At 56.2% G+C, this 22214-nt stretch overlaps 2 protein-coding genes across 2 annotated transcripts; one reads left to right on the top strand and one right to left on the bottom strand.

Moving 5' to 3' along the window:
- The first annotated feature begins 136 nt into the window (after window positions 1-136).
- Window positions 137-4033, top strand: HSD3B7 (hydroxy-delta-5-steroid dehydrogenase, 3 beta- and steroid delta-isomerase 7). Its single transcript, XM_026011205.2, has 7 exons — window positions 137-521; window positions 899-1066; window positions 1288-1443; window positions 1701-1809; window positions 2095-2194; window positions 2370-2532; window positions 3040-4033. Exons 1-7 carry the CDS (start codon window positions 401-403, stop codon window positions 3453-3455), a joined length of 1233 nt encoding a protein of 410 aa, XP_025866990.1. The 5' UTR covers window positions 137-400; the 3' UTR covers window positions 3456-4033.
- A 90-nt stretch (window positions 4034-4123) lies between these two features.
- Window positions 4124-22184, bottom strand: STX1B (syntaxin 1B). Its single transcript, XM_072753472.1, has 10 exons — window positions 21889-22184; window positions 13698-13772; window positions 13387-13486; window positions 13194-13268; window positions 10417-10490; window positions 9914-10022; window positions 9695-9768; window positions 8074-8211; window positions 7861-7971; window positions 4124-7527 (listed from the first exon to the last, which is right to left on the bottom strand). Exons 1-10 carry the CDS (start codon window positions 21916-21918, stop codon window positions 7447-7449), a joined length of 867 nt encoding a protein of 288 aa, XP_072609573.1. The 5' UTR covers window positions 21919-22184; the 3' UTR covers window positions 4124-7446.
- Between the last annotated feature and the right edge of the window lie 30 nt (window positions 22185-22214).

Genomic DNA, 22214 nt, shown 5'->3' with positions numbered 1-22214 from the left:
CCTGCAGGTTGGGTGGGTAGACCTGCAGACTCAACCACCATTGCTCTGGGTCACCTATTAGTCCGGAATAGTCATCCAGAAATCCCCCACCAAGGTCAGCCAGAGCTGGGCCAAGGTCAGCCTCCCTTCCCTTCCCAGAACCACAGCCGCTGCTGGGCTTCTGGTATCTTGGGAAATCCAGCAAAGGGGAAGGATTGACGTCATGAGGTGGGAGTGAGGTCATCCCACCTGTCCCATCCTCTGTGCCCACCCAGCGGGTTCTGGCTTCCCCAGGCCGTATTCCCCAAGTTCTTTGCCGGAAGCAGACGCCTGCGGAGCGCAGAGTGGCCACCAGGGGGCGCCCTATGGCAAGAGCTCAGGGGACGGCGGGGTGGAGGCTGGGCTGGTGTCTGTTCCTGGAATGGGCCAGGAGGGAGGAGGAGCAAGCGGAAGGGGACGGTGTGTTGGACGACCGGCTGGGGCTCCGAAAGAAGACGGCCCCTCCGGTGGCCAGTTTGAGTATCTCGGGACCGTGGCTGCAGGTAGGCAGAGGTGATGCCAGGGCTCCCAGGTCCCCTTCCCTAGTCACAGCCCTTCCCATCTCCCTCTCCCTTCCTCTTCAACCCTTCACCTCCTACCCTCCATTTTTGTCTTGGAACCTTCCCCTCCAGCTCAACCCCTGAGCCCTTCCTAAAACGCCAATCCCTCACCCTTCCGGTCGCAGTAGCTGCAGCTGGCAGGGTCAGAAGACAGGTGGTAGCCTGGCTGCTGTGCCCACAGCCCCAGCTTTTGGGAGTCACTCTGGCCCCTGTGTCTCGGCTCCCGTCCCCTAGGCCAGCGGCCCCATCTCGGGGTCGCAGGTGTGCTGCTGGCGCTGGGTGGGTGGTGGCAGGCAACTCAGGTTCTCTTCCCGAGCCAGGCATGGCAGACTCCACAGAGGTCCGGGAGCTGGTGTACCTAGTCACAGGTGGCTGCGGCTTCCTGGGGGAGCATGTGGTGCGGATGCTTCTGCAGCGGGAACCCCGGCTCTTAGAGCTGCGGGTCTTTGACCTGCACCTGGGTGCCTGGCTGGAGGAGCTGAAGACAGGTGAATCACAGTGGGGAGGGAAGGAGTGGGGTGGGCGGACTCCCTTTGCCGTGGTGGAAAAGATGATGCCTGTTTATAACTTCCAGCGCCCATGGATGGGATGAATGAGTCACTTTGGGAATATGTGGCTCCTAAGGGTGTAGGCTGAACCCAGCAGCTGGCCAGCGGCCCCAGCTCAAGACATTGCTTCTGGCTGCCTCTCCTATTCCTATCCTTCCCAGGGCCTGTGCAGGTGACTGCCATCCAGGGGGATGTGACCCAAGCCCACGAGGTGGCAGCGGCTGTGGCTGGAGCCCACGTAGTCATCCACACAGCCGGGCTGGTGGATGTGTTTGGGAGGGCCAGCCCTGAGACCATCTATGAGGTCAACGTGCAGGGTGAGGTGGCTATTTGTTCCCTACCCCCTCTTTGACCTTGACTTCTGGGATTCTCTTGTGAAAACCTGTCCTCTGGACACTCCTGCCCCTGTAATGGCAATTTGGCTACCCTCACTGACCTGCTGTAGTTTTCCTTGGACCTGGGGAAGGAAGCCACGGGCCCTCATCCAGAGTGGAGATGGGGGGGTGGGAAAGATGCTGCGAGGGAGGAAGTTTTAGCTTCAGTACACTCTTCCCCTCCCTGCCACCTCTCCCAGGCACAAAGAACGTGATTGAGGCTTGTGTGCAGACTGGAACACGGTTCTTGGTCTACACGAGCAGCATGGAAGTTGTGGGGCCCAATATTAAAGGCCACCACTTCTACAGGTAAGCTGAGTTTCCCCCCAGTACTTGAGAGCCCCATCTCCCCTTAGCATTAAGAATTTTCCTTCTTGGGCAGCCTGGGTGGGTCAGTGGTTTAGCACTACCTTTAGCCCAGGGCGTGATCCTGGAGCCCCGCGATCCAGTCCCACGTCGGGCTCCCTGCATGGAGCCTGCTAATCCCTCTGCCTGTGTCTCTGCCTCTGTCTCTCTCTCTCTTTCTGTGTCTCTCTCATGAATTAATAAATAAAATCTTAAAAAAAAAAAAGAATTTTTCTCTTCCTCAACTAGGGGCAATGAGGACACCCCATATGAAGCAGTACACAGGCACCCCTATCCTTGCAGCAAGGCCCAAGCTGAGCGGCTGGTCCTGGAAGCCAATGGAAGGAAGGTGAGATAGGAGGCGAAGAGACAAAGACGTGGTGGGCAGGGCTGCCAGTCAGAGGCAGAGCCAAGGCCAGAGGGACTACTTTACATCCTGCCCCAATCATCGATTTCGGGAGGCCAGGGCAGAGGGCAGGCCACTGGGTCCTAGGTCTTAGCTATGCCTACCTCTTGCCCCCCAGGTCCATGGGGGGCTGCCCCTGGTGACATGTGCCCTGCGTCCCACTGGCATCTACGGTGAAGGCCACCAGATCATGAGGGACTTCTACCACCAGGGCCTTCGTCTGGGGGGTCGACTCTTCCGGACCATCCCCGCCTCTGTGGAGCATGGCCGGGTCTATGTGGGTAAGGCCCAGGCTACACTGGGGGGTAAGGCTGAGAACGGGGCAGGACCCACGTGGTCCTGGGTGGGCAGTGTGCGCCCCGGCTAGCAAAGGGAGAGCCACACATGGGCCAGAGTAGCCGGATACTCGGGCATTATCTGCATGGCCACAGAGGACACAGCAGCTGTGTGAGTTGGGAAGGCTAACATAAAAAACACATCACAGGCCAAGGACAGAACTGGTTATGGGAACAGCATCTCTCCAGGAGAGGTGAGGGGCAGCATCTACACAGGACCAACAGAAGTAGCAGCATCCACACAGACTGGCCCAGGAGAGCAAGTGGCCACAGGGCCTGGGGAGGAAGCAGCCTTCACTGCTGGAAGCAGCTTCACTGCCCTGGTTTGCAGGCACACCTACGTGAGCCCCAAGAAGGGGCAGCTTGGACACGGGCTGGCTCAGGAGAGCACAGGGTCTCCACAGCCTCCAGGGCACTCAGGGCCACATCTGCCCCCCCTTCCCCCGCTGGCAGGCAACGTGGCCTGGATGCACGTGTTGGTGGCTCGAGAGCTGCAGCAGCGAGCTGCCCTGATGGGCGGCCAGGTGTACTTCTGCTATGACCAGTCGCCCTATAAGAGCTACGAGGACTTCAACATGGAGTTCCTGGGTCCCTGCGGACTGCGGCTGGTGGAGACCCGCCCGCTGGTGCCCTACTGGCTGTTGATGCTTCTGGCTGCTCTCAACGCCCTGCTGCAGTGGCTGCTGCGGCCGCTGCTTCTCTACGCGCCCCTGCTCAACCCCTACACGCTGGCCGTGGCCAACACCGCCTTCACTGTGAACACCGACAAGGCTCAGCGCCACTTCGGCTACGAGCCCCTGTTCTCGTGGGAGGACAGCCGGACCCGCACCATCCGCTGGGTGCAGGCCATGGAGGGCTCGGCCCGGTGACGGTGGAGCAGGGAGAGGGAGGCCCCCCGAGCCCTCAAACCCTGGGCAAGGAGGGAGGCCTGCCTCCTAGCGCTGGAGGGGCGTCTGGCACCGCACTGACGCACCCACAGCCCTCCATATCTTTAATCCACAGGAGCGAGCTGTGGGTTTGGTCCCAGTGCCTCTGAGTTCTAGGGCAGGGTTTGGCAAATGTCTGATTCCCCTAATGTTCCCACCTGCCCCGTCCCATTTCTGGCTTTTCAAGCAGGAAGTGAAGAGTTCCACGGGCTTCATGCTGGCCTTCTGACGTCCAGGCAGGACCCTTGGGCCTGCATTTGGACTGAAGTTGCTTTGTGGCTCCTCCCACCACCTTTGGCCCTCCTTGGAGGTCAGCATCCCATTATTTTAAAATTTTTATCACCTTCGGATAGCTCTCTTTTCTGTGAAACCTAAGCAAATCTGTGTACTTTCCCTTCTTCCCACCTGTCCACCCAAATTTGTTCCTATAATATTGTCAAAGCTCTGCCTGAGGGATCTGCCCCAGGAATGCTATACCTGGCCAAGCCCTGGATTAAAGCTCCTTACCCAGCCTGGGTCTATCCACCTGTCCGGCTCTGTCTCCCACCACATCTCCCCCTCCCCACGGCGCCTGTCCCACGCGGGACAGAAGGAAGTAACCACACAGTACGCCCGCTGTTGGATTGGTTGCTATTTCTCCCGTCCCACGGGGCCCGACCCGGCCCGGGGTGGGGGTGGGGGCTCTGGGGACAGGACATGCAGGGCAGGGTGGGGGGGGCAGAATTTTCCTGTGTTTTATCCATTTGCAACTTGTTCACCAATAGAGAGAAATGGGACTCTGAGGGCTAACAGGAGAGGGAGGCCTGGCTCTGGGCCCCCAGCCAGGCCCCAGGAGTCCTGTCCCCTCGGGGAGGAAAAGGAAAGAGCTCTAGAAACCAACGGAGAAACAGAAGGGGCAAGGGCTCATGTCAGCAAACACGGCTACATCACGTGACACGCCAGCGACACGGAAACACACGCCAACGTACACGGCTGCACAGCGGGCAGGGGCAGGGGGAGAAGGGAGCCGGGGGCCACCCATCTTGTCCTCTGCGGGGCGGGCTGGGGGGACAGGGTGAATGCATAGAACACATCATGTACACACGCTCAAGGCGTGGCAAGAGCGTGCATCGACCCACAGGCACATGGGATGGACACTCAGTGTGCTTCGAGAGGCAGGGCTGGGGAGGGCGGGGAGGGGGAGCAGCGAGCCCTGGCCTGGCCCAGGACCACCCACAGGGCACACTCGGGCTTAGTGGGCTTAGTGGTGGTAGGTGTGTGGAGGGGGAGCAGCACACACTCGTCCAAGAACATGCAAAAGACACCAGCCCCCAGACAACGTTCCAGGACATGGGTGGACACGGCGGCCCATGAGCAAACACATCACGGGACACGTGGGACTCAAAAGAGCTGGGGTACAGCGGACCCTCAGGGATCTGGTGCAGCTGAGACCCGGAGAGGGGCAGCTATGGGTCTAAGGCCACCAGAGGAGGCAACGGCATCACTCCGGCCACGGCTCTAGCCTCGGCCTTTGTGGCCTCAGGGCTGTGGGAATTCTGGAAACACCTGGGCTGCAAGGGTGTCCTGGCTCGGCAGCAGGAAGGAAAAGGGGTGGGGGTGCTGGGGCCTGTTCTGATGTCCCCAAATAAGCCTGAGAGGGCAGCAGGAGGGTTGTGATCAGAGACCGGGGGCAACTTCCTGTTCTGCAGGACATTCCTGAAAGGGACAGGGAGGTTCCTCTCTGCAAGAAAGCCCACCTGGGGGGTCGTTCCATACACAGGCCTCACACAGGACTCCAACAGCTCAAGTAGGGAAGAGGTCAGCTACACGAGCTGGATGGGAGAGGGAGGGGTACTGTGTTCTGGAAGGCCACATCTGCATTGTCTCCCTGTCTCCGTGTCTCTCTCTCTCTCTCTCTCTCACACACACACACACACACACACGCACACACGCACACATGCACGCATGCACTTACTTCACATGAGGTGGGACCCTGGAAAACCTCCTGCACACACATACCCAAGTCCTTCACTTTGCACACACGTATGCCTCACCCTGGGTGTTCAGTCCTGTACACATAGGTCCTTTGCTCAGGGACTCCTGCCTGCCACCAACCTCGCAAACCCACCTGTGCATTGTGCGTATGTTGTCTACATGGTGAGCGAGGCGCTGGCCTTTTCCTTGCCTCAGTCTCAACCCTCGGGGGTGGGCAGAGGTGGGGACACCTATCCCAACATCTAGCAGGTGATGTGCCCCGGGGAGAGGGCACAGGACTCAGCTCCCCAGCCCCGCCACATTGGCCATTTCAGTATGCCTGAAATTACCATTCCAGTCCCTGAGGCAGAGCCCAGAGCATCAAATGGGGGTGGTGAAGACAAACGCTAGCCTCTCCCAGCTCTGAGGTAAATGTGTGGAAGGCAAGAACGCCCTAATTCTCAATCTGTCTAGGGCAGCCCTCGACATTCACTTCATCAATAACATTTCCCACAAATTGACCTTCCGGGGGCATCTACGTGCAAACAAGTGCAGCCTCTGTGGGCACCACGCCCATGTCAGCATGCACCTGTGCTCCAGTGGACACGCATGTGCCTGGGTGGGCCTCCTGCATGAGGCCTCCTCAGCCTGGGCCTGTGTGAGCACACTGAGGTATACCAGCTTTCACAGATGAAGGTCTACCCTCTGCAGAGACACAGAGAAAGACTGGCATGTGGGCCTGTGTGCACAGGGGCTCTGAGACCTGGCAGGGCAGGAAACTCCAGTTGCACAATGTTGGTGAAACGGTGTGTAGCCACACCAGATGTTGGTCGGCAGCTGTAGGGAGAGAGGGAGAGGGCAAATACGTCTGGATAAACAAACCTGGATGGCGCACGTGTCTTTAAAGAAGAACACGTGTGTGCATATAATACACAGGTGGGCAAAAATACACTACATAGAAAGCTTCTATACATACACACACTCTCACACAGACATATCTACATAGCACAGAAATATAAATTTTTGTCCAGTGCACAACATGGAAGGTTCTGAGGAAACCTATCAACATTTCAAGCACATCTTTGACACACACACACATTCCTCACATTACCTGCTGGGAGAAATGCACATGTATATACAGGCTGAGCTAGGCTGTTTATACGTGTGTGCTTCCACTTACCTGCTTCCGCTCACCTTGGTTAGACTCCACAGGCTCACAATGCACAACATGCACACACACACACACTCCCTGGGGTGGCTAAGCCAGAAAGCTTTGCTCAACATCACACTGGGGTGTCTGCCGTGGCCTATGTGTATCTGGGCCTACCTGGATCCTCTGAAAACATGAGTGTAAGCATCTGCACACTCCCAACCCGCCTTATCTATAGCAGATGTGGGGACGGCGGGGATCAGCGGAGGAAGTGCTGTTGTATCGGATTCAAACACTCAAACACAAAATTCCACGCACACAAATTGTGTCTGTGGATCCGTGGCCACACACACATGCGCATGCGCGCGCACACACACATACACACATCTATTCACAGAAGACAGAGGAGGGCTCGGTGAGCTGCTGTGTTACACCTGGCCACAATCTATACACAACAACCCCAGTGAAGGGGGAAGCTCAGATGACACAGACTTGAGGTGGGGACCAGAGGGTGATTTGGTGCTTCTACACACATCTACACACATACACACACACGCTGGGGTGTCCACACGTCTTGAGCATGTGCCGGCGGCGGCATGCATGTTGGTGTGCATGTGTAATCACGCCTGCTGCTATCTACGTGCGGGGGCGGGGGTGGTCCATGGTGGGGGGAGGTCCAGGGACTCCAGGGTCTGACAGGAAGGGAGGAAGGGGGGGCTGCCTGGGTCTGTCTTGAGGGTGAGCCTGGAGCAGGGGAGAGTGAAAGGGGTGGTGGGGGTATTGCTCCCAATGTGGTGGGGGAAGGGTCTGGGAGAGAGAGGGGTGAGGGGCCTACAAGCCCAGCGTCCCCCCAATGGATGACGCCAAGACTACCCCCAGCACCACACAGCAAATGATGATCATGATTTTCTTCTGCAGGCAGAAAGGGTGACAGGGAAGAAGGACAAGAGAGTGGGAGAGATGGAGATGGGGGGGAGGGACAATGGGGGAGGAGGTGTGAGGAAAAAGGAGGGGAGAGAAAACAGAAAAAGGAAGAGGTCAGAGCCAGAGATAAGGCCTCCCTCTGGATTTCATCACTCACCTCAGCCCTGGCCTGAGCCCAACCCCAAGAGCTCACTCCAGCCCACCTGCCCCGCAGGCTTTCCTGCCCCCCACCAGCCCGCTCCCCACCTCCCCACCTCCGACTCCCCCTAACCACCCCCAACGCCAGCCTGTCCCAGAGGCCCATCCAGCCCCCTGGCTCACCCTCCGGGCCTTGCTCTGATATTTCACAGCTTTCTTGGTGTCGGACACAGCTCGCTCCACATAGTCCACAGAATGTTCCACGTTGTACTCAATGCGGTCAATCATCTCACCCTGCAGAGGAGACATGCAGAGGATGAAGTGGGGGCTGGGCTGGAGAAGGGGGAACCCCAGGGACCTACAGAAGGCTCCTAGAATGTGCGGGAGGGGCAGTACCTGGCTTTCCACGAGCATGGCCATGTCCACAAACATGTCATGCAGCTCTCGGATGCTGGTTTCCAGTTTGATGATCTCGTTGTGCCTCGTCTCGATCTCATTCAGTGCCTGCTTTGTCATCTGGGAGTCCATTTTGATCTAGGGCAATGGGGGTGGGGGGTAGGGGGAGGAGCTGCAGATTCCCCTCTCACTCCCGTAAAAGTTTGGATTCTACAGCCAGAGTGGCTGGGTTCAAATCTATCATTTACTAGCTCTAACTGTGGGCAAATTGTGCAATGTTTCTGAGCCTCAGTTTCCACATCTAGGAAAGGGGGATGATAGCAGTACCCACTTCCCAAGGTTGTTGTGAACTGAGTTAATGTGAAAAGATGTTTAAGTTACAAGAAATATAATTGTCCTGAGCCCACCACCCAGGGCTTCTTCTCTCACACACGTGCACACACACACACACACATGCACACGCACACCAGGGAAGAGCGAAAAAGGTGCAGAGTCATCACTAGTATTGGCTGTTTGGCAAGTGGTCCACTCTCCCTGTCTTTGTTCAATCCATCCCCTTCGTCTAGTGGGCCCTTTGCCCAACTCACTATGTCCAAATGTTCCTTGTTTCTTAAAGCACAGCTCAATAGCACTTCTCCCAGGAAGCGTTCCCTGATGGCAGTAGTTAACCACTACCTTAGGGCCTGTCGGCAGGGTGCACATCCCTCAGGCAAGACCCCAACCGCCTGCATTGTAATGATGGGTTTCCATTGCAATGATGGTGGGTTCATTGGCAGGGATCAGTTCTGTCCTCTTAGAACCCACCAGGCTCCCCTCTATTCTCAGATAGCCAGCCTGGGCAGAGCTGTTTGGGAGGGCTCCAGGCTAACTGGTCCTAATAGATTTGCTCAAAGCTAATTTAACAAAGATCAGTTCTCAAAATAACAATTTGCTGAAAACTGCTAGACAGTCACTGAACATACTTGAATTCTGATCTAGAAATCCTAACCAGAGCCAGTCTGCCATCAGAAGCGGAGACAGAACTGGGCAGGCTAAGGCAAAATCTACAAAGAGAAAGAAGAACTATAGTAGGGGAAGCCCATCCACTCACATCTAAGATGACTAGGACAGGGCATAAAACTTTAGCAAAACTAAAACTGGTATTTTGTTTTAATTTCATTACATAGGCAAATTAGTCATCTGGTGAAATGACCTGCTTCAGTAGGGAGTAGTGTGTCTTAGTGCTTTAGAGCCCTGACAGGAGACCATGGATCTGAATCCTGTCTCTGAGGCCTTGGGCTAGGTATTTAACCTCTGCGGAGGTATTTAACCTCTCAATCAGATTTCCTCATTGATGAAATCCGGCTCCCTCAGAGGGTGGCGATGAGGACTAAATGAAGTAGCATTTGGTAAATGTAAATATGTAAAGTGCTTAGTGTCTGGCTGGTTTTTCAAAAAGGCTGGCCATTTTTATGGGAGCGCCTTCCTGCTCTTGTTCCCACGGAAATCCCCAGTTCCAGGTCCTGGCGTCCCACTGTTTTTGATTCCAAGGTGGACTTAGGACTTTAGTTTAACCTCAGCTTGGGGAGGGAGGAGAAGTAAATGTTTTCCAAAGCTAGATCCACCCCCACCAGGGGCTCACATCATCGGTGAAGATGGCCAACTTCCCGCTCTCCAGCATGTCTTCCAGTTCTTCGTTCGTCGTGGTCCTGCCAGCTGTGGGGAGAAAGGCCTCCCGGCTCAGGGACTGGGCCAGTCTGGGGACCTGAGGTGGTGGGATGGGGCAGAGACCCAGGAGCCCACCCTCCCCCACGGAGAGGGCTGGGGCAAGGCTGGGCGCTCTGCAGCGGGGCACACGCACTGATCTCCAGCTGCCGCTGGATCCGGTCCTTGCAGCGGTCCCGGTACTTGGACTGGGTCGCGTTATATTCGGTCATTACTTCCACGAACTTCCGGGAGAGTGTGGAGTGCTAGGGTGGGGGGACAGACAATTAGGAGGCCGGACGAGGTGGCGAGGTGGCGAGGAGGCGAGGAGCCGAGCGGAGGGATGGGGCTGGGGGAGGGGGCGGAGTTGGCCTACGCGCCCAAGCTCAAACAGGTGCTGGGTCCCTGGCCGCCCGCCCCCCAGGCCCCCCAGGCCCCCCAGGCCCCCAGCCCCCCACGAAACCCCCCAGCCGGCCGCAGCCCCACCGGCGCAGATAGGGCCCTGCTCCGCCCCCGCTAGGACCCCGCCCAGACTCCGCCTTGGCCACGCCCCGCGCCGGCCCGCCCGCTCTCATTTCGCGGCTCCCCCCTCCCCGGGGCTCCTCTCCTGGTCGGTTTCGGTCTGGTTCCCGCCCCGCCAGGCAACTCCTTCCTACCTACCTGGGTCTTGCGGATGCGCAGGTCCGCGGAGGAACGGTTCAGCCCCTCCTCTTGTTCAATGCTTTGCTCGATTGCTGCGGGAGAGAGGGTGCAGTGACCCGCGGGAGACCCGGGGCATGTGGGGCGGGGGTCCGGGACATAGGAGGGGTCGACACCCCGAGGCAGGCCTGGGGCCTGTGAAGAGATGTCACACCCATGGCGAGGGCAGACGGTAAAGCATCCAGGGTGAGGGGGCAGGAGGCGGGTGAAGAGAGGAACAGACGTTTCAAGGGGTCCGGAAGGCAAGTAGGAGGGGAGGTTGAGGGTTGGTGGGTCACCAGGCAGAAAGGGGCTACTTGTTCTGGTGGAAGGATTGGGTCTTGGCAAGTCCCACCGTGGTAACTCCTGCTTGGTCCCCGGAGGGTCCCCGTTATGTGGGGACCTCGCCACTTCCCACAGCCTCTGGAAAGAGGGCAGGAACCCATCCTGTGGTTTTTCTGGCGGGAGGCAAGCACTTCCAGATGGGTCAGGTTCTAGTGGCCGCCCTTTTCTCAGAAAATTCTAGGGTAAGGGGGTATGTTCCAACAGAAAATAGCTCTCCCCCAGCCCTGCAAGGTGATCTCTGTTTCGGGAATTCCCACTTCTAAAGGATGTTCTGGAAAAGCTCACAGATTAACTGGGATTCCTGCTTCTGGATCATGCACTCCTGACATCTATCATTCAGATTTTCTAAAAAAGAGCTTGCCAGCGATAAGATCTACAGCGCTCTGAAAATGCGCCGGGGTGAATCACCAGGCCCTCCAGACCTGGAAGGGCCTCCAGACCATTCCTGAGAACATCAGTTCTCTGTTCTGCTGGTAGCAGGGAGGTCTGGGACTGAATAGCATACCCCAGCGCTCCCCTGCCAGCAATGGTGGGCACAGTGACAGTGACACCTGTGGCCCACCGGAAAAGCACAGGAACACACAGCACACCCAGGGATGTCGGAACCTCTGGCCCATACGGACACCCTATCATCAAACTTGGGGGTGCAGCCGAACCCTGTAGCAAAAGGTCTTTTACAGGGTCTCATTGACTTCTTGCAACAATCCTGAGAGTTCAGTGATACCAGCCCATGGATCACATCAGAAACTGAGTTTCGACTGGGTAACACAACTCACTTAAGGTCACACACAAAACTCCAAGTTCATGCCACCAAATAGCTGGAGAGAAATGGAGGAGAAAAAAATCTTCCTTTTTTCTGGAGGTCTGGAAGGTCAGCTTCTCTACATCCTGCTACTTTTCCTAGCTTCTTTCTTGGTCTATTCCTGGACTCATAATCCATGGAGCCCACCTCACCTCATGGTCTTACAGAGAGTGTTGAGGTCAGAGCTCAGTGGGCCCAAAGAAGTCTTTAAGCCCAGGGATTTTTTTTAACGATGTTCCATGGAACCCTGCTTCTGAGAAAGAACCTCAGGGACTATTGCTGGGAGTTAAGGGGAGACCAGGTGGGTAGGGCCCTGGGCCACCGAACCCCAGGTCAGCCAGAACAGCTTGTCTTTTACGTGTTCTTTGTAAGATGCCATTTAAGGAAAAAAACATATTTACTATTCCTCCCTCGAAGAAAAGTCAGCTTTGAAATTGCTTCTGTTTTTCTTACTGTACCAGTGAGGAAGCCGAGGGTAGGAATGAGTTGCTGATGGAAGTTGTCCAGAATAGAGCTGATGATGGAAGTTGAACTCCCTCTGCCTGGATTTGGGTTTAATGTACTCCCAGCTTAAGTCATTTTCCTTTCCAAGACACAAGTGTAAAGGGCTTATTTTTACAGATCAGCATTGGAGGCTCACACATGACCTCCCACTGAGTCCAGGAAGGCATGGAGTCGCTATTCTTGTCTCTCTGGACCAAGGTTAGTGTGTTCAAGGCCAGGCATCTGACATGGCACCTGTCTCCCCATCCCTGCAATGTGCCTCAGACAAAGTAGGTGCTTGGCAAATGTTTTCTGCTACTGAATTACCACATCACGGTAACACTGCTATTCCCCTGGCACCAGCAGACAAGGAGGTTCCCAACCCACAATGCTTTGGGGGAAGGTAGTTATTACCAGCACCCAAGTCCTTAAATTAGAGTGAATACATAAGCATTTGGCAGGTCCCTCCTGAAAGCTTGCCAGCTCCTGATGTCAGCCACACAAGTCCAATCTGTCCTGAGCAGAGGATACCAGTTCAGAAGCATTTGCTGAGCCCACCTACTGGGTGCTTAGCGCTATGCCCAGCACCTGTTCTGGAGAAATAAGGATTTAATGAAACTGAAGCCACTTGGAAGACTATATTTTCTGGTGGACCTTCATGCTGGTGGATCCAGCAAAGCTCAGATGCAACTCGGACAGAAAGTTTCCTCTCCCTCATTTCTTTGTCATGTCTGTTTCTCCAAAGAATCTGGAACAAGGGGGGAATCTGGGGTTTTGTGCTTTCTCACTGTTTAGGAATCTGGGTCCTGGAAACGTGTAGACATTCCTTATAGAAAGGCATGTTTGGGGATCCCTGGGTGGCGCAGCGGTTTGGCGCCTGCCTTTGGCCCAGGGCGCGATCCTGGAGACCCGGGATCGAATCCCACATCAGGCTCCCGGCGCATGGAGCCTGCTTCTCCCTCTGCCTGTGTCTCTGCCTCTCTCTTTCTCTCTGTATGACTATCATAAATAAATAAAATTTAAAAAAAAATTTAAAAAATTAAAAAAAAAAAAAAAAAAAAAAAAGGCATGTTTGGTCCAATGAGGGCAGAGTTGTTTGTCTCCTTAGTCTGGGGATTGCATTCCTCACCTTTCAACTTGGACCGAACCTTGTTGGCCGTCTTCTTGATGTCTGCAGTGAGGTCCTCCAGCTCCTGTTTGGTCTCTGAGGGGACAGCCAAAGTGGATGAGATGTCTGGATTGGAGCCCAGACCCCATCCCTCACCCCCCCCCCCACTGCCCAGCCCGACCCCCCCTTCTAGCCACCCAGCAGCAGTACTCACTCTCATCTGGGTTGGGGGCGGCCAGGATGGCACTATGCTGTTTTTTCACTTGCTCCACATCCTCTGACAGCTTCTCAATGCAGCCTCGGATCTCTTCCACCTGGCCCAGCAAATCAGCTATACCCAGCCAAGTCTCTGAGCCAGGCAAGGGGCCCTGGGGGCTTAGTCAGGGTTCAGGTAAATGGGCCAGAGGCAAGGGATCAGTAGAAGGTCAAGATGCTTCAGGAGTGGAGAGCAGGGGTGGAACAGGGCAAAGGAAATTGTTGGCTGGGGGTCAGCTCCTGAGTCCAGGAGCTCAGAAGCTCGGTTACCTGTTCAAAGAACTCATCCATGAAGTGGTCCCGATCCACATGGACCACCTCCTCTTCATCATCACTGTCTTTTGCCTGGGAGGCAGAGAAAGGCAGATTCCATGAACAGTCCCTACCCTGAATCGGATGCTCCCAGCTCTGGGTTCAGAGCAGAAATCTTGGGAGGGGTCCTATGCAGGGGGCAGGCCACACACAGGTCAAATGCAAGGGCACCATGCAGTCAGAATGAACCCCCAATATCTTGTGAAACAGGGTCCCAGAGGCCAGGTAGCTGAGAGCCCAAAGGACGCCTCGGAGGGAATTAGCAAAAGGCACCCCTTCAAAGGTGGAAGTGGCCCTGTGAAGGCAGTCACCTTGGAGGTGGGTGGTACCCAGGACAGCTGCCATTAACCGGTATCCTCCCGAGCAGCTAAATGTCAGCCTTGCAGGAACTGGCTCTGGGCTCCCAGAAGGGGTCGGGATTAGACACCCAGGAGGCTGACCCTGTCCACTGTCTCCCCAGCCCCTTCTGTCCAGGCCTCACTCTGACCCCCCATCCCTTTCCCTCCAGCTTCCACCCAATCGGCCGCGTCCCCTATGCAAGGTCACTTCACGGCCGGGGGCGGGAGCCAAGTTGAGCAAGCACAGTGAAGCCCTGGGAGGGCTGGAGGAGGGACCCGGGCAGCACCCTGAGCCCCGGCTCCCCGTGCCCGCCTCCACCCCCTCCGCTGCTCTGCCCCTCTCGTGTATTCACTTGCTTTCATCTAGCCTCTCCCAACTTCACACCCACCTACTCTCACTTGCTTGGATTTCCCAGTTGCAACCTGCAGCTGCTCAGCCCTCCACCCCCAGGGCTCAGAGACACAAAGGGATTTACCCACCCACACCGCCACCGCCACCGCCACCGCCAGACAGACCAGTGACACAGACAGAAGGGCTGACACACAAGGCACACAGAAATAGGCCCAATGACGCCCACACAGAGATACGCTGCCACGCTGATGCGCACCCACACATGGCCCCACAGTGAAGCCGCTGCTGCCACCCATGGCCACACAGTCACCCACATCCCTGGGGACGTTCAGGAGGGCCCACTGGGCTCCTTCTCCCAGCCTCCCCGAGCCTCAGGGCGGAACACTCATCCAGAGCCAGGAAAAGAAGATGGGACAGAGCGGGCTCCCCTGTGCTGCAGGCTCCTAACTGGATACACTTCTCTGCTTGGGGCAGAAATCTGAGGATAAAAGCTGAGCCCATCAAGCTTAATTACAGGCGCAGCCCTAATCAGCCTCAGTGGAAATTGGAACAGAGTTCCCCCTGACTTCCAGAAAGAACCTAGCCCAAACAAGACGGATTCAGACTCCCAGAGCCCAAATGATCTCCAGACAGGACCCCAAAGTGTCTACCTGGAGCACTGCCAGTTGAAACCCAAAGGGAAAGGCTCCCATGGAGCCTCGACAGGGGCCAAGCCGATCGCAGACAGGACCTGATGGAAACCAGACAGGCTCAGACCCAATGAGACTCAGGGCAGACAGATCCCAGACAGCTTGGATCGAACCTAGACAGGGCCAGATGGGACCTGGATGCAACCTAGGCAGCCAAGTGAACTTGCAATCAGCAGAGCCCCGATAGCTCCGGGAGGAGCCCCCTGGCTGCACGCCCTTCAGGCCATGCCGGCTTCCTACCCACATGGAACTTGAGGGATTCTCCCCACAGATGCTGGGCCCCACCCCACGGCAGAAAATGTATTTAGCATTTACATTTAATTTCCAGACAATCGCAAACATCTGCTAGGAAAGGGAGGCTCCTCTGTCTCTGCCCACAGCTGCCCTCAGAAGGCGAATTGGCACCAGGGGGGGCTTGGGTACTCTGAGAGCACTTCTGGCTTCTCAAGTCTCCACCAGACCCAGGGCAGACCCAGGGCTACCCCGACAGACCCTGGCTCCAAGAGGCTCAGCCCCTCTCTGAGGAGCCACCAGCTTCCCCTGATGCCCTGTCCTCAAGCTGGCCACCCTACAGGGTCTCCTGCCCCTGGAGCCAAAGCCATTCCTCCTGCCCCTCCCCTACCTTCTGGCCTCTGCCCCTCTGTACACAGGTCTTGAGGTGTCTCTCTGGTCCAGGTGCCCAGAAGCTTTCCCGGTCTTTGTCTCTTCCCCATGCTGACTTCCCACTTTCTGAAGTCTAATTTCCCTCTCCCCTGTTTGTTCCCAGAGCCAGGTCCCTTAGAGTCTACCCTGGGGCATCCCGGGCTGCCTGTTTACTTGTCCTTGAGAAAGGAAGAAAGGTAGAGACCCAAGTATGACTTATTTGGTATAATAATTACAGGGAGCTGAGAGCTAATAATCCTCTACAGTTCACAAACACTTTTACATCTATAATCCCTTTTGATCCTCACCACACGGCCCTGAAAGAAAGGCTGAGCAAATATCATTGTCCCCATTTCACAGATGAGGGAACAGGAGGTCGGGGGTGGGGGGTGGAAGGGAAGTGACCTGTCCAAGGGCGCCTCGGCTGAATGGGCTGGAAATCATAAGCATCTAAATACACCTCCCCCACAGCCCCTTCTAGGGCTCGAGGCCAGGCCACCTCCTTCCAGCAACTCTGCCACTAGCTCTTCTCCCTGTCAGGTCAGCTCCTGCTAAGGCCCAATCTGGTGGGGCTCTGTGCCCTGAAATCCTAGGAAAATATCTTTTAACAGTATCTTCTACGTGGGTCTTACATTCTTGTTATCTCATTGAATCTTTATTTAAACTCTATAAGGACCATTGGCCAGCATAATTATAATTGTGGCAAACATTTACACAGCATGTTATAGTGAGCTGGGCACCGTTCTATGCCTTTGTGAATATTTGTCTACTTAACTCTTACAAAAGCCTCCTGAGGAAGGTATTATTATAGCTCCCTTTTATAGATGGGGAGACTGAGGCACAGAGAGGGTAGAGAACTTGCCCAGGTTAGCAGCTACAAGGCCACATGAGCTTCAGCCTCTGCTGGATGGTAATAACGTCTGCCCCAAATGCGGGGCAGGTGGAGGCAATGAGACGAGGTGGGGAAAATGCCTAATGCTGCCAGAAGACACAGTGTTTGGTGAGGCTTGGCTAGGACCCCCTGCACCTCCCATGTTACAGCTGAGGAAACAGGCTCAGAGAGGTTGCCTGACCTGCCGAAGGCTTCACAGCAAAGAAGGCCAGAGGTGGGATGTGACCTGCCAGCGCTTCATCCCAGGCTCCCACCCTGTCCCACTCTGCTTGTCCCCAGCACTGTGGAACTCCTGTGGCCAGGAGAGAAAACCAGGAAGATGGGCTGGGCTGCAGGAAGTGCCCAGATAAGAAGCCAGGCGTCCTACCTTCTCTCGCCCTGCTCTGTGATCCGAGGCAAATCGCAGCCCTTCTCGGTGCCCCCCGTTCATCTATAGAAAGGGCAGGCTGGTGTACCAGGGCCCCCGCCCCCAGCTCTGAGGGGTGCATGTTTAATAATGAGCACGGCCTCCATTTCCGGAAGAAGTTGGCCAGCCTAAAAGAATGCAAGCTGTGGGCAAAGGAGATCACCCAGAAAAAGGTGATCATAGGTGCATGATCCACTTTATGGACAGTTCAAGCCTCAGTTTCTTCATGTGCAAAATGAAGAACGTAAGAAGTCTAACACATGTGTACTGATTACAGTGAGCTGGGCCCTGTGACCAGTGCTTTGTGTGTCTCGTTTGACCCTTAGAAGCACTTCACAAGGCAGATACTATTCTTATACCCATTTGACAGAGGAGGAAACTGAGGCATGGAGAGATTAAGCGACTTGCTCAAGATGATAGAGCAGGTGCTGTCTGGGGTGGCGGCAGGGTGGCACCTGGGTTGAACCCAGGCCCTCTGCTCTTCCTGCTTACCAATTACATGAGGATTACATGAGAGAGTGCAGAGGGCCCAGGCACCTTGTGGAACTGCCCTGGGCATTGGGGGCCTCAGATCCAGTTTCAGCCTCTTCCCATCAGAGATACCAGGGGCCCCCGTGTGTGTCGGTGTGGGGAGACAACATAGACAGATGTGTGGATGGAAGGAGAGGGACACAGTGAGCCAGCAAGTCAGGGACCAGAGACAGATGGTGAGAAGGTGACTAACACAGAGGCAGAAAGAGCCTGGTGTTGGGTGACAGAAAAGTCATAGAGTGCGCACGCGTGTGTGTAAATACATGTGCACCCATGCACACGGCACACACGTGCATGCTCCTCAGGGGCGCAAGCATCATTTGATCTAGAGGCAGCAGCCTCTCTCTGCTGCACCCCTGCTCCAGTCCATCTGTCTTCTGACTGGGCCCTTCCGCCCTCCCGGCACCTGGCCTTGCCCTCCCCACCACTCCGCCCTCCATCCTGACCCCCCTACTCCCTTCCTGGTCCTCCCTCCGCCCCACTGAGTCATTCATTCACCTAGCGGATATGTCTGAGCCGAGCCAAGTTCTCTGGCTGCTGCTGAGAACACAGTGGTGGACAAGACAGGAAGAAGGTCCTGCCTCCAAGTGGAGGGAGATGAACCCGATGTGAGAGACAGAAACGGCTCTCAGGATGATGAGGGAGGGCCTGTCCAGGGGGTGGGTGATGTTTTAACATTTGATGACACAGAACTTAAGGCAGAGGGAACAGTGGTCCAGGTGGAGAGAAGAGCGCTCAAAACAGGGCAGAGGGAACAGCAAGTGCAAAGGCCTCGAAGCAGAGGTGAACTTGGTGTGTCTGCGCCATAGAAATGAGCCCTGTGCAGCGGGCAACCGCAGCCCTTCGCCGGGCCCTCCTGGGCCCTGCCCACTCACGCTGGGCCGCTCTTCCCTTCTGTCATGCAGGCGTACCCGTACCAGCTCTAGCCCTTTCCGTGCCTATCCCATGCCCAAGCGCTACACAGATGACTCAGTCTCTGCCTTCAGGGTGCGTCGCTTGTCCCCTACCAGTCCCCTTGCCCACCCGGACTCAAATTCGGGCCTCACGTTCCCCACCTCCCAGGCCTCCTGCCTTCCCACTCCACGGTCCACAACGCGACCCCACATGCTTCGCTCTCTCACCAGCCCTCCTCTCTGCCTCACTTGCTCTCCCTTCTCTCCTCATGAGCCCCATCCCTGGCCCCACCACCCCTTGGGCCCTGGGACCCCAGTCTAGCTGATTAACTCCACTCCAGAGCTGGCGCCCAGAGGTGCTAGGCGAACTAGAAAACAGAAAACCTTGGTACCACACCAGCTCTGCCATTACCAGCTGTATGACCTTGGTCAGGTTGCCTCTCTGGCCCTCAATGAACTCCAGAATAAGTTAGGGGTTACATCCTGCCCATCCTGGGGGGCTGAGGTGAGGTTGAAGGGAAATAAGCAAGTCCACGTAGAACAACAAGCACTCATAGAGCACTGCTCTGCCCAGGCCTCTTCTAGGCACTTTTTGCATCTTATCTAATTTCAATCCTTAGGACAACCCTGCGAACAGGTACTATTCTTACTCCCAATTCACATGTGAAGAGGCTGAGGACCAGAGAGGTTAAGAAACTTACCCAAGGTCACACAGGAAGTTGCAAAACTAGGATCTGAACCCAGACAGTCTGGCTCCCAAATCTGTGCCCTCACCGGCTGTGTGATAAACAGATCTGAGAACCCCTTGGGAACACGGAGGTACTGCTGGAAAGATGATCAGGTCCCCTGAGCTGACATCCCCTCCTGCCACTGCCCCCTCATCCCTCTCAGCCTCTCAGAGACCTCTTTACCAGGCCTCTCCCACACTCTGCCCACTCTCCTGCCTCCTAGTCTCCTCGCTTTCAACTCTGGTGGGGAGACCCTTGCACTCCTTGCATCTGGCAGCTTCCCCACCCCCTCCCCAATCTCAGCTCCCTGAGCTGTGACTAACACCAGAGCCATTTACCCAGTTCCCTTTACCCCTCCACACCACCTCCCACCTCCCCCACTGACTGCCCACCCCCTGCAGCCCCAGCAGCTAAAACTCCTTGCCTCTGGGCCGCGGCTCCTTGACCCACTCGGATGAGGACTCCAGGCCGTGCCTCCCCCTCCATCCACATCTTAGAGATTTCCCTCCCTCACTGTAGTTATACCACAATTTCGCCACCACCTCACCTCAACTGCTTTCCGTTTCTCTGGGTTTTGGAGTCATGGAATAGTCTTGGCAGCAGGGGACCTGGGTTCAAATTTGCATTCCTCACTGGAGAGCTGTGTGACCTTGGGCAAGTTATTTAATCACTTCGGGCCTCAGTTTCCTCAGCTATAAAATGAGGTGGTGGTCTCTCAGTCTATATACTTTACCAGGAGGTCAGTGAGGGTCTAGTGAGATTATGGGTGGCAACCTGCTTTAAAAACTGCATGGTGAGGGATCCCTGGGTGGCGCAGCGGTTTGGCGCCTGCCTTTGGCCCAGGGCGCGATTCTGGAGACCCGGGATCGAATCCCACGTCAGGCTCCCGGTGCATGGAGCCTGCTTCTCCCTCCGCCTGTGTCTCTGCCTCTCTCTCTCTCTCTGTGACTATCATAAATAAATAAATAAATAAATAAATAAAATTAAAAAAAAAAAAACTGCATGGTGAAAGAAGGGGAGTTTGGAGCACCCATGCTGGAGCCAGCCTGCCAGCCTTTTATTGCCTATGTGACGCTGATCAAGTTACTTAACCTCTCTGGGCCTCAATTTCCTTACCTATAAAATGGGTTGCGGCAAGGATCAAAATGAGTAAATATGAATAACACGCTTAGGACAGTATCTGGCACTAGAGGGTTGATTCTTTTTATTATTGTCACTTCACGGTTGCTTGGCCCCATATTCAGTGAAAGTTGAATACAGAAACCTTTAAAATTCCCTCCTTCAACCACCAGTTTCTCCTTCCTTCCCGTTTGTCAGCCCATCTTTCCCAGGAGACAACAGTCACTTTATCTTCGAGCCCCTTCCTCTCATCTTTGTCGCCTGGTTTCCCACGCCCATATCCCAGGGGTTCTCCAAAGACGAGATTTCTACCCGTAGGGTTGAGGCTTCTCTTTCAAAGACCAAAAAAGCAGAGACACATGTCAATTTGCCAGACTGGAAACCCAGATTCCAGTTGGATCCTCCCACCCACTGGCTTGGTGACCTTGGCCAAGCTCCTGCTATCTCCAGACCTCAGCTTCCTCATCTGTCAAATGGGGAAATAACCCTGGGTGAGGGGAGGCAACCAACAGGCTCCTCCTGGTAAAGACCTAGCGCATCAGGATGCATCCTGGCTGAGGCTAGTGCTTTATTAACACACCACCACAGGCCCTGAGCACACAGCAGGCTGTCAGCTCCCAGCGCCTCCCTGGCCCCCAGGTCATTTCTACAAATCCCCCAACATTCTCCCTACCCTAGAAACCATTCTCATCAAGCCCCCACTCCCCAGCCCCTCCAAACAGCAGCTTTCACTGCGGACATCCATGCGGCCCTCCTCCCTCTGTCACCCAAACACAAACTGCCTTGGCCAGCCTCCTGGAGCTGGGCCTCCTCAGGCCTGCCAAGCAGGAGGCCACAGCAACCTGCCCCTGACTGTTCAGGATGCCCCAATTCCCCCCAGCAGAGCACAGTCCATGTCACACAACCCAATTCCATGGCCCTGTGCATGGAACCTGCTCCCCCCTCCTCTGCATCCCATCTCCCACATCTGGGGTCACCCCATCTCAGGCCCTGGCCCTCTAGCCGGCTCCTGAGGCCACCCCTTCCCTCCTCACCTCCGAGCAGTGCCCCCTCCCCACCGGGAGCAACACATGCGTGCACACACACACACAGACACTTCATTCACTGCCAGGTGTTGGCATCTCTGTCCCAACCTGTGTCCTTCCCCGAGCACCCCCCAAATCTTGGTCCCGCTAGACAGCCTGGCCCAGTAACCGCCCCCATCTTTCTAATTCTGCACATCTGCCCAGGAGATGACAGGACCCTCCAATTCTCTGTTGATATTCACTCTCTCCCCTCCCCAGATTAGACCCCAGGGCCCTCCGGGAAGGTGGGTACCCAGAGCCCCTGAAACCTCTCCTGCCCCCTTGAGTCTTCATGGCCTCCAACCTCTTCCAGCCACTGTCCCCAAAATGCAGGTTCACTGGAGACATCAGGTGCCTCCAGATAGCGGGGTGCCCCTACCACCAACCTCCAGTCCCATCATTTGGCCCCATGTCCCAGCGCCTCCCCCACACCACCCCCACGCGCTCCCCCAATATTGGGGTCCCGCCCCCCCATTTCCCCACCCCCAAGCTCACACTCCGCAGCTCCTGAGTCCGATCCTTCATCCTGCGACGGCTCCTCCTCCTCCTCCTCCTCGTCCTCCTGCCTCTGCTGCTGCTCCCTGCCTCCTGCCTCGGTGCTGGAGGCCGGAGTCTGGGGGCGCCGGGGGGCACCGGAGCCGCTGGGGGGGGGCCCGCGGGCGGGGGCGGGGCCGGGGGCGGCGGGCCGAAGGCCGGGCAGGGGCAGGGGCCTGGGCCGGGCTCGGCTCTGCCGGGGCTGCGGTGGCGATGCGGCTGCGGCACAGGCTCGGATGGAGGGATGCGGGAGCCGAAGCGCGGGGGAGGGGGGCGGAGGGAGGTAA

This window comes from Vulpes vulpes, chromosome 3 (genome assembly GCF_048418805.1).
Source record: "Vulpes vulpes isolate BD-2025 chromosome 3, VulVul3, whole genome shotgun sequence".
Taxonomy (NCBI): Eukaryota; Metazoa; Chordata; class Mammalia; order Carnivora; family Canidae; genus Vulpes; species Vulpes vulpes.
Note: the sequence above shows the minus strand (reverse complement) of the source record. Positions and strands in the feature narration are given on the sequence as shown.